This window comes from Salmo trutta, chromosome 34 (assembly GCF_901001165.1).
Source record: "Salmo trutta chromosome 34, fSalTru1.1, whole genome shotgun sequence".
Lineage (NCBI taxonomy): Eukaryota > Metazoa > Chordata > Actinopteri > Salmoniformes > Salmonidae > Salmo > Salmo trutta.
The window spans coordinates 3825450-3839057 of record NC_042990.1 but is presented as its reverse complement, the minus strand read 5'-3'; the positions used below and the strand labels follow the sequence as shown (position 1 = coordinate 3839057).

Below are 13608 nucleotides of genomic sequence, written 5' to 3'. Positions count from 1 at the left end.
ATCTCTCTCCCCATCCATTTCTCTTGTGTTTCTAGCTCCACACATTGAGGCTCATGGTGCTGAATCTCCAGTTGGAGAGGTTTCTCCCTCCATATCTCAGCCTATCAAAAAACAATCCTTGATTGTCAGGGTCTTTTCAGCAATGATGAAGCCATTCAGGCGCTTCACCAAGAAGAACCTGTAACCTGTTACGCTGCATGAAGAACTACTTTTGTAACAGCAAGACTTTTGACAAGAGGAATTTCTGCATGTCTACCCTTTCAAAGTCTATTTGATCAAATAAATGCAAATTGTTTTACAAGTGTTTTGGATGATTGGTAGCACTGAAGCAGCTTTTCTCAGAGAAATGCACTAGTTCCCCCTTGGTTACACATTTATTGTGCAGTTTTTGAGTTGGCAGGACTTGGGGCGGCAGATAGCCTTGTGGTTAGAGTGTTGGGTTAGCAACCGAGAGGTTGCTAGATCAAATCCCTGAGCTGACAAGGTAAAAATCTGTTGTTCTGCCCCTGAACAAGGCAGTTAACCCGCTGTTCCTAGGCTACCACTGTAAATAAGAATTTGTTCTTAACAACTTGTCTTGTAAAATAAATAAAATAACCAGAGCTTGTCTCTAATACAATAGTTTCTGCATAGAACGTCAGATAACCAGATGTTCTCTATTAATTTAGTTAGATTGATAAGGGCTTATTAGCAGCAAGGGAAAAACACATAGAGGAGAATTAGCTATCTGCAGCTAGATCAACCCTCTGAGATGTTTTCTGTATGTTGAATATATAAGCTCCAGCAGTTGAGAGTGTATGTCAGAGCAAAAACCAAGCCATGAAGTCGAAGGAATTGTCAGTAGTGCTCAGAGACATGATTGTGTCAAGGCACAGATCTGGTGAAGGGAACCAAAACATTTCTGCAATATTGAAGGTCCCCAAGAATACAGTGGCCTCCATCATTCTTAAACGGAAGAAGTTTGGAACCACCAAGACTCTTCCTAGAGCTGGCCGCCATGCCAAACTGAGCAATTGGGGGAGAAGGGCTTTGGTCTGAGAGGTGACCAAGAACTTGATGGTCACTCTGAGCTCCGGACTTCCTCTGTGGAGGTGTGAGAACCTTCCAGAAGGACAACCATCTCTACAGCACTCCACCAATCAGGCCTTTATGGTAGAGCGGTCAAACAAAGCCACTCATGCTATAATGTGGATAAACAGTTACTTGTCTAACAGAAAACATAGGGTGTTCTTTAATGGAAGCCTCTCAAACATAATCAAGGTAGAATCAGGAATTTCCCAGGGTAGCTGTTTAGGCCCCTTACCTTTTTCAATCTTTACTGACGACATGCCACTGGCTTTGCACTGTAAATGTACTCTATAAAATATAAGAATACTACATTTCCTGAACGTATTCTTCTGGTAACATGTTGTAGCCTGCATAGGAACTAGAGGCCCAAGTAGCACAACACTCCACAGCAGCTCAATCTGCCATGCTTTAGATCTTGATGCATGCCCCTTATATTACATAATAACAAACATAATTAGCAATTCAAAAATGCTCTATTCTGAGAACTACTTTTAATCACAGAGTGGAGAACAGAACCCTACTGTGTGGATCACAATTATGGGTGTATTCTGGAATAAGACAAACCTATACAGTGAGGGGAAAAAGTATTTGATCCCCTGCTGATTTTGTACGTTTGCCCACTGACAAAGAAATGATCAGTCTATAATTTTAATAGTAGGTTTATTTGAACAGTGAGAGACAGAATAACAACAAAAATATCCAGAAAAACGCATGTCAAAAATGTTATAAATTGATTTGCATTTTAAATAGGGAAATAAGTATTTCACCCCCTCTCAGTCAGAAAGATTTCTGGCTACCAGGTGTCTTTTATACAGGTAACGAGCTGAGATTAGGAGCACACTCTTAAAGGGAGTGCTCCTAATCTCACCTTGTTACCTGTATAAAAGACACCTGTCCACAGAAGCAATCAATCAATCAGATTCCAAACTCTCCACCATGGCCAAGACCAAAGAGCTCTCCAAGGATGTCAGGGACAAGATTGTAGACCTACACAAGGCTGGAATGGGCTACAAGACCATCGTCAAGCAGCTTGGTGAGAATGTGACAACAGTTGGTGCGATTATTCGCAAATGGAAGAAACACAAAAGAACTGTCAATCTCCCTCGGCCTGGGGCTCCATGCAAGATCTCACCTCGTGGAGTTGCAATGATCATGAGAACGGTGAGGAATCAGCCCAGAACTACACGGAAGGATCTTGTCAATGATCTCAAGGCAGCTGGGACCATAGTCACCAAGAAAACAATTGGTAACACACTACGCCGTGAAGGACTGAAATCCTGCAGCGCCCGCAAGGTCCCCCTGCTCAAGAAAGCACATATACATGCCCGTCTGAAGTTTGCCAATGAACATCTGAATGATTCAGAGGACAACTGGGTGAAAGTGTTGTGGTCAGATGAGACCAAAATGGAGCTCTTTGGCATCAACTCAACTCGCCGTGTTTGGAGGAGGAGGAATGCTGCCTATGACCCCAAGAACACCATCCCCACCATCAAACATGGAGGTGGAAACATTATGCTTTGGGGGTGTTTTTCTGCTAAGGGGACAGGACAACTTCACCGCATCAAAGGGACGATGGACGGGGCCACGTACCGCCAAATCTTGGGTGAGAACCTCCTTCCCTGAAAATAGTTTGTGGATGGGTATTCCAGCATGACAATGACCCAGAACACACGGCCAAGGCAACAAAGGAGTGGCTCAAGAAGAAGCACATTAAGGTCCTGGAGTGGCCTAGCCAGTCTCCAGACCTTAATCCCATAGAAAATCTGTGGAAGGAGCTGAAGGTCCGAGTTGCCAAACGTCAGCCTCGAAACCTTAATGACTTGGAGAAGATCTGCAAAGAGGAGTGGGACAAAATCCCTCTTGAGATGTGTGCAAACCTGGTGGCCAACTACAAGAAAGGTCTGACCTCTGTGATTGCCAACAAGGGTTTTGCCACCAAGTACTAAGTCATGTTTTGCAGAGGGGTCAAATACTTATTTCCCTCATTAAAATGCAAATCAATTTATAACATTTTTGACATGCGTTTTCCTGGATTTTTGTTGTTGTTGCTCTGTCTCTCACTGTTCAAATAAACCTACCATTAAAATTATAGACTGATCATTTCTTTGTCAGTGGGCAAACGTACAAAATCAGCAGGGGATCAAATCCTTTTCACTGTAAATAGAGTTGGAGTCTAAGTGTGTATGCACAAAGCCACCTCTTTAACCACTCTTCAAAATATTTGGCAGCCTTTGAGATGGAGAGCCAGGAGAATGAGTGACAGAAGAGTCTAATAAAAGCATGGCTTCTCTCCCACTCCTGCTCACAGCAGCAGTGCAGTGGAGTAGCTTCAACAGCCATAGGCCCAGGGATTTCACATCACATTCCATGATGCAATGCAGAATACGGCTTCACACAGAACAATCACCAAACCCATTAGATAACACTTCGCACATCACAGCCAAACATCATGTATCACATGAAGAGGCATGTGTGTTCTCCGGACGTGATACTTTGTCATGGACCTTCAGTTTCGATCTTCGCTCTCTCTCTCTCTCTCCCTCAGCTCTCTCTCCCTCTCCCCCACCTCTCTCTCTCTCTCTCCCACCTCTCTCTCTCTCTCTCTCTCTCTCTCTCTCCCACCCACCTCTCTCTCTTTCTCTCCTCCACCTCTCTCTCTCTCCCCCTCCCCCACCTCTCTCTCTCTCTCTCTCTCTCTACCACACCTGCTGTCTCGACCTCTGAATGTTCGGCTATGAAAAGCCAACTGACATTTACTCCTGAGGTGCTGACCTGTTTCACCCTCTATAACCACATTATTATTTGACCCTGCTGGTCATCTATGAAGAACGTTTGAACTACAGTACTTGAAGAACAATCTGGCCTTAATGGTCATGTACGCTTATAATCTCCACCGGCACAGCCAGAAGAGGACTAGCCACCCCTCAGAGCCTGGTTCCTCTCTAGGTTTCTTCCTAGGTTCCTGCTTTTCTAGGGAGTTTTTCCTAGCCACCGTGCTTCTAAATCTGCATTGCATGCTATTTGGGGTTTTAGGCTGGGTGTCTAAATAAGCACTTTGTGACAACTGCTGATGTAAAAAGGACTTTATAAATAAATTGTACTGATTGATTGATGATTGATTGTATGAAATGGAGTAGCATATATCCATCATGTAAAATGAACAATGAGCACTGTCTCCATGGAGTATAGCACTGCAGCCTTAGGTAATATATATTTGTGTGCTGCATAACATTATCTCACATCACATGCATGGCAAGACATGATTGACGTAATTAGATGCTCTGGAGAGATCCCACCCTCCTTCCCCAACACATGTAGAATGCTTAGAAACCACCAGAAACCAGTGAAATGGATCAACAGATGTGGTTTTATCTCCTCTCAAGGTCTGTTGATTTACAGTATCTCAGAATCAGGAACTGTCATCTAACTAAATTAATAGAGAACATCTGGTTATCTGACGGTCTATGCAGAAACTATTGTATTAGAGACAAGCTCTGGTTATTTTTCTTTTTTTACAAGACAAGTTGTTAAGAACAAATTCTTATTTACAGTGGCAGCCTAGGAACAGTGGGTTAACTGCCTTGTTCAGGGGCAGAACAACAGATTTTTACCTTGTTAGCTCAGGGATTTGATCTAGCAACCTCTCGGTTGCTAACCCAACACTCTAACCACAAGGCTATCTGCCGCCCCAAGTCCTGCCAACTCAAAAACTGCACAATAAATGTGTAACCAAGGGGGAACTAGTGCATTTCTCTGAGAAAAGCTGCTTCGGTGCTACCAATCATCCAAAACACTTGAAACTCTTGTAAAATAATTTGCATTTATTTGATCAAATAGACTTTGAAAGGGTAGACATGCAGAAATTCCTCTTGTCAAAAGTCTTGCTGTTACAAAAGTAGTTCTTCATGCAGCGTAACAGGTTACAGGTTCTTCTTGGTGAAGCGCCTGAATGGCTTCATCATTGCTGAAAAGACCCTGACAATCAAGGATTGTTTTTTGATAGGCTGAGATATGGAGGGAGAAACCTCTCCAACTGGAGATTCAGCACCATGAGCCTCAATGTGTGGAGCTAGAAACACAAGAGAAATGGATGGGGAGAGAGATAGAGAGAGAGAGAAATACAGTATAATAACTTTGATAAATAACAGTGCAATGAGTTTGGTAGGCATACTCTATGTTTCTAACACACACCTAAACAAAACTACAAGCTATAGCAGAGCTCTAAAACATCCTTACCTATGCAATGTCCATCAGTAGAAGGAATCTCATTCTGTTCCTGGACTGAATGGCAGTCCTTTTTGTTTCCTCTCTTGGAACGCTAACAGGAGAAAGGTAAAGAGAATGGTACAGAGAATGAATAAATAAATAAATGGAACACTTCTGAATCCAAGGCAACAATTTAGTGATGAATAAAAACATATTTATCTCATATATTTGTCTTATCATAGCCACATCAATAACATCAGCACCTAACTGGAACAAAAAACAAATGCTAACTCCCTGCTATACCTTGAAGTTGATCCTGAGTTTGGTCATTGAAAAGCAAAGGAAGCTCCTTCTTGCTTTCTGCTCAGCCCCCCTCTCTGTCTCAGCCTGGTCTGCTGGGTTTGTTGCAGCAGAAGCTGGTCTTGACGCCTCCTTGCGTCCCTGTACCAGCTGCTGGGTCAAGGACTTTACCAGGACTCTGTCAAATGCAGGGTCCTGGGAGGAAATAGCTGCTTGCAGGGTGTTATAAGAGCCAAACTCCTCCATCAAGTTTTTATGTACACCTCTGAACACCCTGTGGATGTGCAGGTTCTGGGAATATTCCTGTGTCCTGGAGAATCTGGATGCAGCACAGAACTCAGACAGGACTTGTCTGATGAGTTGCTGAGATGTTTCTGTCATGTCTGGTGCCTGTTGGAAGGGTCCATCTAGGGCTGAGGGTCTGATCTTCGATAGCAACCTTATCACCAGTACGGTGACCAAACAGATGACATCATCTTTGCTGGAGTCCATCAAGTACTGCAGTGGGAATGCAGTGGCACTGCTGATGTCTGGGCTGATTAAGAGCTCCCTCAGATGGCCAGAGCTGCTGGGGATGCTCACCTCCTTCTCTTCAATGTCAATCCCATCTCCCTTTGGTACCAAAGAGGTTCCCTTGCTGGTGAAAGATGGAGTAGTGGAGGATCGAAAAGAGGCTTTAGCACTCGGTGGTCGGCTGCTGTCAGTCATTGGACTGTTACGATGCAGGGGTTCATCTGTGTGTGCCATCATCTTTGTCCTTAGGTCACTTGTAGAAATCTCTGGCATTTTAGAGTCCCTGGTGTCGATGCAGGAGCTCCTGACGATGGGGCAGGTCAGATCAAAAGGCACTTCGTCAGGGATGGGAGTGCCAGGGAGGTTGATCTCTAACTCACACTCTGACCTAGGACCCTTTGAAGAGCTAGACAAGGAACTACGACCCTTCAAAGAAGTGGACAAAGATGAACAGGTTCTAGGGATGTCTTGGCAGACTTGTTCACTGTCATCCTCACTTTTCTCAACCTCCTTCAGCATAGTTCCTACCATATCGTTGATCTGAAGGAGCTCCCTGGAATCCTTAATTCGCCCTAAGTTTGAGATTTCACTCTGGATAGCAACCAGGATTTCCCCAAGGGTCTCTTTGGAAGAAGCATTTTCTGTCCTTTCGGATCCGGATGGCTTCAGCCCTGTGAAGAAATCCTTAAGTATGTTCTTCATATTGACGCAGATGGTCTTAGCTGTTGACCAAAGCTTCTCTTCTGATATTTGAACACTCAATTCAGTATCATCCAGTTGGGAGCCCCCGTGGGAGCACTGCAAAACTCTCCCACTTCTTTCCAGGAGCACAGTGTCAGTGGACTCATTTTTCTGGAAAATAGTCGCCATTCCTTTGACAAAGGTTTCCACTAATCCGGGGGCTGTATTCTGAGAGGACATGGAGGCAATCTCTGATGGCGAGCTAGATGATAAGCCAGCCTGCAGACTTTTCTGAAGACCAGTATGGCTGATCTGTGTGATAAAGGAATGACTGGATCTCATCAGCACTTTACTCACTGCCTCTTCTGCCTGAGTCTGAAAGTCATTGCTAGAGAGCTTCTTAATGCTCTGAATCAGACTAGTAGAGGACTGTGTGATTCTGACACTCTCTTCTGAGCTCAGTTGAGAACATTGAGTACTCACACTCAAGTCTTCATTGGGTGAGGGTGACTGGGAAATAGTATAGTCATCAAGCTTTGATAGGACACCATCAACAAGCCAACAAGCATCTAGGGACTCATCAGATGAACTGACAACGGCCAAGCATTTACTCTCCACTTTTGATAACTCTGACTTGTAGATGGAAAAAACACTGCTAAGAACTTCTTGAGTGCTGTTATCCAGATTGGAGAGACAGAGAGCTGGTATTGGTTGGCTCTCACTGGGAACTCTACTAAGTTTGGTGCTGGGTAACTGGACATCAACAGTTGAAACAGTTGCCTTTTCCAGGGTGTCTGAAGACTCCTGAAGAGAAGCATCCTTAGCCACACCTTCTTCTCGAGCGGATAGAGTTAAAAGGTCCCTCAGCTTTGCTCGTATAAGGCCATAGAGTGTGCGGGCTGGAGAGAAGGTTATCTTCTGTGAAAACCCTGTTTTGTGGCCATTTACAGGAACTGGCCAATCAACTGCTTCACATTTGCCTTCAAATGATGCTATCGTCTCCATGCCTCCCACAAATGCCTTAACAATCACTGTGGCAGTGGAGCTTACAGATGTCAGGGCTGTGCAGCTGGTATTCAGGGGAGCTTCAGTAAGGCTAGGAGCAGCACTAGAAGGCCTAGAGGAAGGAGCCACGCCAGAAGAGCTGCTGACTTTCCTTGTAAGGATGGTGCTCACCGCCTTGAGGGCTTTAGACTGAAAGTCGGGGCTAGAGAGGGTCTGAAGCTTTCTGGACACCACACTGCTAGAGGATCCAGTCTCTTTGAGAAAGTGAGTGGTCCCTTCTTTCCCAGATGGACACTCAACATCAAGGTCACATTGAAGATTGGTCAGAAATTTAGACCCCAAGATTGTCATCTTCTTGGCCAGATCCAATAGGATGTTGTAGTCCTGTGCCATTTTGTCCATTGTGCCGACAATGGCATTCAGCACATCATCGGTCACAGGGTCCATGAGGGGCTCGATAAACCCTACCCACTCTGGCTCAGACGTTTGGCTCTGTAGCTCGGCCAGGATCTGCACCGAGGCTACCCGAATGACCTCCTTGCCTGCTGCTATGTCCTGACTGTCCATAGGGGGGCAACTCCCCGAGCTGGCCTGAATGGCCACTGAGAGGCCAGAGTTAAGCTGGTGTACTACCTCCCCCGCGATAGCATAGCTCAACTCGGAAGAGCTGGAGGAGGTGGGGTTGGAGTGACCCTCAACCAGGGATATCAGGAGGCTCTCTTCCGTTACCCCAAAGAGAGCTTTCAGAGGCTCCTCCATGAGGGGAGCCTCTCTAGTTGCTGGCAAACTCTGCAATGAGGTCTGGGAACTTGAAGATAAACACACAATCACCACTTATGCCATGCAAATGTGACCAGCCAGCTGGTATCTAATCTGGGTCATTAGTGAGCTTGAAAATCAAATGAGAGCAATGATGGTTTACTTCTCATACCACCGTAGTTCTAGAAGCCTAAAGCCAACTGACACGAGTTTTGCCAGATTTTGTTGTTTGTATGACATCAGAATATGATTAATTCTGAAAGGCATGTACCTACCTGATCTATGTATTCATAGATTACTTTACATTTACATTAGATTTAAGTCATTTAGCAGACGCTCTTATCCAGAGCGACTTACAAATTGGAGGAAAGGGGGATACCTAGTCAGTTGTAAAGGGAAAGGGGGATACCTAGTCAGTTGTAAAGGGGGATACCTAGTCAGTTGTAAAGGGGGATACCTAGTCAGTTGTACAGGGAAAGGGGGATACCTAGTCAGTTGTATAAGGAAAGGGGGATACCTAGTCAGCTGTAAAGGGAAAGGGGGATACCTAGTCAGTTGTACATTTACATTTAAGTCATTTAGCATTTATTTTACTTCATGGCTAACCCAGTTAAAAATTACCTTCACCTGGACCCACCCCCTCAGTGGCAACATTTCTGACCAGAACTTCAAACTACAAGGTATGAATTCCAAGTTAATAATTTATGATAAGTATGGGTCAGGTCTTGCAATTATTAAGTTGAAATATTGCTGTGAACATACCTCTTAGGCGACCAGCATGGTGATGAGGTTCTGCGAGTGGATTTTTGGCGGCACCCTGCACTGCCATTCCTCCTCCTCTCCTTAGTCCAGTAGTTCATCTCACTGATCAGCAGCCTTTTCTCTCGCTCATCCAGACTGCCTAAGGAATCCTCAGACCCTGTCAGAGAGCACTGGGATTCTGGGGAGGCTGCCCCACTCCTCAGGTCCACACCCATGATACGAGCTAGCGCTGGTAGGAGAATGCGGAGGGCTGTCTGGGTCACGACCTTAACAATCTTCAGACACAGCATGGAGAGCTGCTCGAATGTGAGCTATGGCCAACAAACAGAGTAATGTTTCTGTCAATCAAGCAATTCCATGACACCATTCCCTATATAGCGCACTACTTTTGACCAGAACCTTATGTGGAGAGACTTACGTTATTTTTCATGCCATGCTGAATCACTCTCCATTGGCTAGAGAAAAGAAAAGAAAGGAAACATATTTTAGCTGCACACTGGTGTTGAGTTAGTGGAGTCACTAGATAGCCATGTTAGGGAAAATAAAAGTGTATTTAATTAAGCTATTAGCAAGTACATGAGCCATTTTGTTCTTGATTTACAGGAAGAGTTAGGGGTGTGGTTACGGTGATGTTAGGGTTAGGTGTAGTGTTTGAAATCGCATTTGTGGTTAGAAGGTGCACTATGACTATAAATTCAGAGTTGTTGTATGTGAGGTTGGAGAAAGACATGGGACTTGCTCATCAGTTAGACTCCTCAGGAAGGAGAGGAGGATTGGGGCACAGCATGTCCCAATCTTGAGAGAAGGCATTAGAGTCCTCTGAGCCTCCTTCTCCAGCTGCTCAATGATAGATCCCCTTTCCCGGAAACCACACCCGGGTGTCTGAGAAGACTCTGGGAATCCGCAAAGAGAAATCTAAAGTTGAATCTGAACTTTATATCTAATTTCCTTCACCTTTAGTGATTTGATTGCACTGGACAGGTAAAAGCACATCTCTCTGCGGGCCTCCACTATATTGCTTTCACCTATATAGATACTATCTTCTCAGATCAGTGCTGATGAATTTGAACACAACCTGCACCCAACATGAAGTAATCTCGGACCTGCACCAATGCTGCTGTCCTCCTCCACGGAAGTCTTCTTGGCACTGCCACTGGACTTACGTTTAGCCTACATGACAACAGATTATAGGTCTCATAGCAGATCTAAGGTCAGTGTAGCGTCTCCTCCTAATGCTTTAAGGTTAGGATTTAGTGATAGTAAACTAATCCTAGATCTGTGCCTAAGTAGGCAGAGGATGTGTAAAGGACAGCATATTTCTTACCTTGCCTCCAGTCCTGTTCTTGTTGTTCTCATGTGTCTCTGTTTCATCCTTCATATTCTCCACAACTTTATTTTGATCATCCGGGGAATCCTCCCATTTCACGCTCTGGTGGATAAATGAGAGGTCAATAGCAGTCTTAGGTTGTGACTTCATAAAACAACTTATTCGCTCCTATTTTAAACAAAATGTCAATAGTGGTCAGATTTCAGTCCATGGATCAAACCAGTGAGACCTATTGCTGTGGTAGTGACCTACTATACTGTTAGTAATTTCTCCTCTAAACTCAAAATAGGCTAAATGAACCATACCTTGCTGTTGTCTGACATGATGTGTAGCTTATTGTTGTAGGCTATTTATAGTTAATACTAATATCTCCTTTGAAAAAACGTCAGTGAACCATCGGCAGACAACTGAAGTGAATATGAACGTCCTTGAATTATGCCAAAGCATTGTTGAATACTCGATTCCGATTGGCTGAAGCAAGGGCATTCCTCAAAGATGTCATACACACATGATGTCACAATTAGGCCTAAGTCTAATGTCTATATGAATTGTCAATGTCATTAGAAAACAGATCATAGCTTGTCAAAGTTCTGCCAAAGGAAAATATTTGTAAGTGCACGTTTTTGCGTTTAATTTATGGTTTATCAAGCATCCTCATTCATCACCATGCACAAAAACGTAACTCGCTGCAATCCATTAGCTATAATTCTGAGGTTGCAAAGCTGCAAAACTAGGACATGCAATAAATTATAACCACTTGCACTTAGAATAATTTAAAATCAATGACGTTCTAGGGGGCTTTAACTATTTCAGCATTATGGAGCTGTCCGCTGCATAGAGCTGACACGTTTCTAGGCGTCAGGGGAACGTACCATGGTGCTGAAATGTTTCGAGTCTGGGCAGCACCTGAGACCGCGGCATGGTGCTGAAATGGAGCAGGGCTCAGTTCTATGGGTATCTCATGCGGATTTTCTTGCTAGCCTATGTATAACGATACTATAATTACATTATTTTCATCCATCCGTCAACAAAAAGGGCATGTCAACGTTTCCCAAGCAATAATGCAATGAAGCCAAGCCGAGATGTATAGTTCTTCATCCAGAGGACGAAGTTCCACTGTATCATCTAAAACCTTCAGAGAGATCCCTTAAAACTGCAGAATAAATTCTCCACAGCTGTTATGGTAGCTAGGTTAATTTAGCGAGACATGGACAAATCCAACACATAGCGTTTCTACTGAGTCCTGCTTAGAGGTGACTGACTGTCATGTTGCTAGTTGTAATGACGCTTTTAAAACAAGAATAGTTATTTGTAATTGCTCTGGGAGCTAATTATTGCAGAGTCCAGCTACACATCCTGCTCGTTGGGCTCATTATGGACAGCCAACGAGCAGCTCAGGTGAAAAAGTCAGCCAGATCTGATCCCTATAAAATACATGCTACTAGGCTACTGTAGCAACCTGCCGACCTGCACAATCCTCCACGGCACTAATGTTACACGCGCAGTATGGTATGCTAACATCCCACAACAATTCCACAATTGGAATTACTTGCCTAAAAGTCCAATCATACTTATTTTCTAATATCAACCATAGTTTCTGCACTTAAGGCAGACTTGCCATTAGAACAAGATGGAATTAGGAAAACTCTAACGCTCGTTAAACGTAGGCTAAAATGAACCTTACCTGGCTGTCATCAGCCATTATGTGTAGCCCGTTAATTAAGTCTATGCGCCTCTGATACTGCAGCTGTTCTGATAGGCTACTGTAGCTGCTCTGTAACTGTTAAACTAGTCTAATCTAATCTTATCCGTTGAAAACCCGTCAGTGAACCGTCCTCAAACACAATGAACTGATGTCAATATGGACATTAACCTTCACATAAGATATCAAATACATGACGTCAGATATGCCTAGAGGTATTGTTGACTTAATCAGAATACATATCATAGTGTCACAGTACGTGCTGTTGACAGCCTAGCCCCTGAAATCTGTTGTGAATGTATAGTAATGTTTTTACAATTGTATAACTGCATTCATTTTACTGGACCCCATGAAGAGTAGCTGCTGCAGCTAAAGGGGATCCATTATAAATACAAATACAAACCCAATGCACCATGATAATACATGCATCAACTTGTTTTGACATATCACATGGGATATGACAGTTCCTGATTCTGAGATACTGTAAATCAACAGACCTTGAGAGGAGATAAAACAACATCTGTTGATCCATTTCACAGGTTTCTGGTGGTTTCTAAGCATTCTACATGTGTTGGGGAAGGAGGGTGGGATCTCTCCAGAGCATCTAATTACATCAATCATGTCTTGCCATGCATGTGATATGAGATAATGTTATGCACCACGCAAATATACATTGCCTAAGGCTGCAGTGCTATACTCCATGGAGACAGTGCTCATTGTTCATTTAACATGATGGATATATGCTACTCCATTTCATACAATCAAACGTCAATCAATCAGTACAATTTATTTATAAAGCCCTTTTTACATCAGCACATGTCACAAAGTGCTTATTTAGACACCCAGCCTAAAACCCCAAATAGCATGCAATGCAGATTTAGAAGCACGGTGGCTAGGAAAAACTCCCTAGAAAAGCAGGAACCTAGGAAGAAACCTAGAGAGGAACCAGGATCTGAGGGGTGGCTAGTCCTCTTCTGGCTGTGCCGGTGGAGATTACAAGGGTACATGGCCATTAACCCCTGGTCGGGGACGGACATCCAGCGAAAAATCCTATCGCCATTTGCATAACAAAATGTCTTTTTTTTTTTTTTTTTTCAAATATAGGACTATATTATATCGTTTTAGAGATAAACCTCTCCTGAATCGACCCACGTTGTCCGATTTCAAAAAGGCTTTACAGCAAAAGCACAACATTAGATTATGTTAGAGGAGTACATCGTAAAAGTATTCACATAGCCATTTTCCGACCAACCACATGCATCACAAATAACCAAAAAACAGCTAA

At 43.7% G+C, this 13608-nt stretch overlaps 1 protein-coding gene across 3 annotated transcripts; it reads right to left on the bottom strand.

Moving 5' to 3' along the window:
- Nucleotides 1–4869: 4869 nt before the first annotated feature.
- Nucleotides 4870–10799, bottom strand: LOC115173341 (uncharacterized). 3 transcript variants are annotated; one of them, XM_029731334.1, is made up of 8 exons: nucleotides 10619–10799; nucleotides 10398–10464; nucleotides 10034–10187; nucleotides 9713–9749; nucleotides 9295–9605; nucleotides 5578–8581; nucleotides 5305–5386; nucleotides 4870–5137 (listed from the first exon to the last, which is right to left on the bottom strand). In XM_029731334.1, the coding sequence occupies exons 1-8, from the start codon at nucleotides 10769–10771 to the stop codon at nucleotides 4989–4991; spliced, it is 3957 nt and encodes a 1318-aa protein (XP_029587194.1). In that variant the 5' UTR covers nucleotides 10772–10799; the 3' UTR covers nucleotides 4870–4988. The 3 variants fall into 3 exon arrangements, with proteins under 3 accessions (XP_029587194.1, XP_029587195.1, XP_029587196.1); XM_029731335.1 differs by having other exon boundaries at nucleotides 10404–10464; XM_029731336.1 differs by lacking the exon at nucleotides 10034–10187 and having other exon boundaries at nucleotides 10398–10799.
- Between the last annotated feature and the right edge of the window lie 2809 nt (nucleotides 10800–13608).

Coding starts and splice junctions, on each gene's coding strand:
- LOC115173341 (XM_029731334.1), bottom strand. CDS start 10,771: ATGAAGTCACAACCTAAGACTGCTATTGACCTCTCATTTATCCACCAG. Junction 9,750..10,033: donor CTGAGGAGTCTAACTGATGA/GCAAGTCCCATG, acceptor TCTTTTCTCTAG/CCAATGGAGAGTGATTCAGC. Junction 8,582..9,294: donor CCATGCTGGTCGCCTAAGAG/GTATGTTCACAG, acceptor TTTATCTTCAAG/TTCCCAGACCTCATTGCAGA.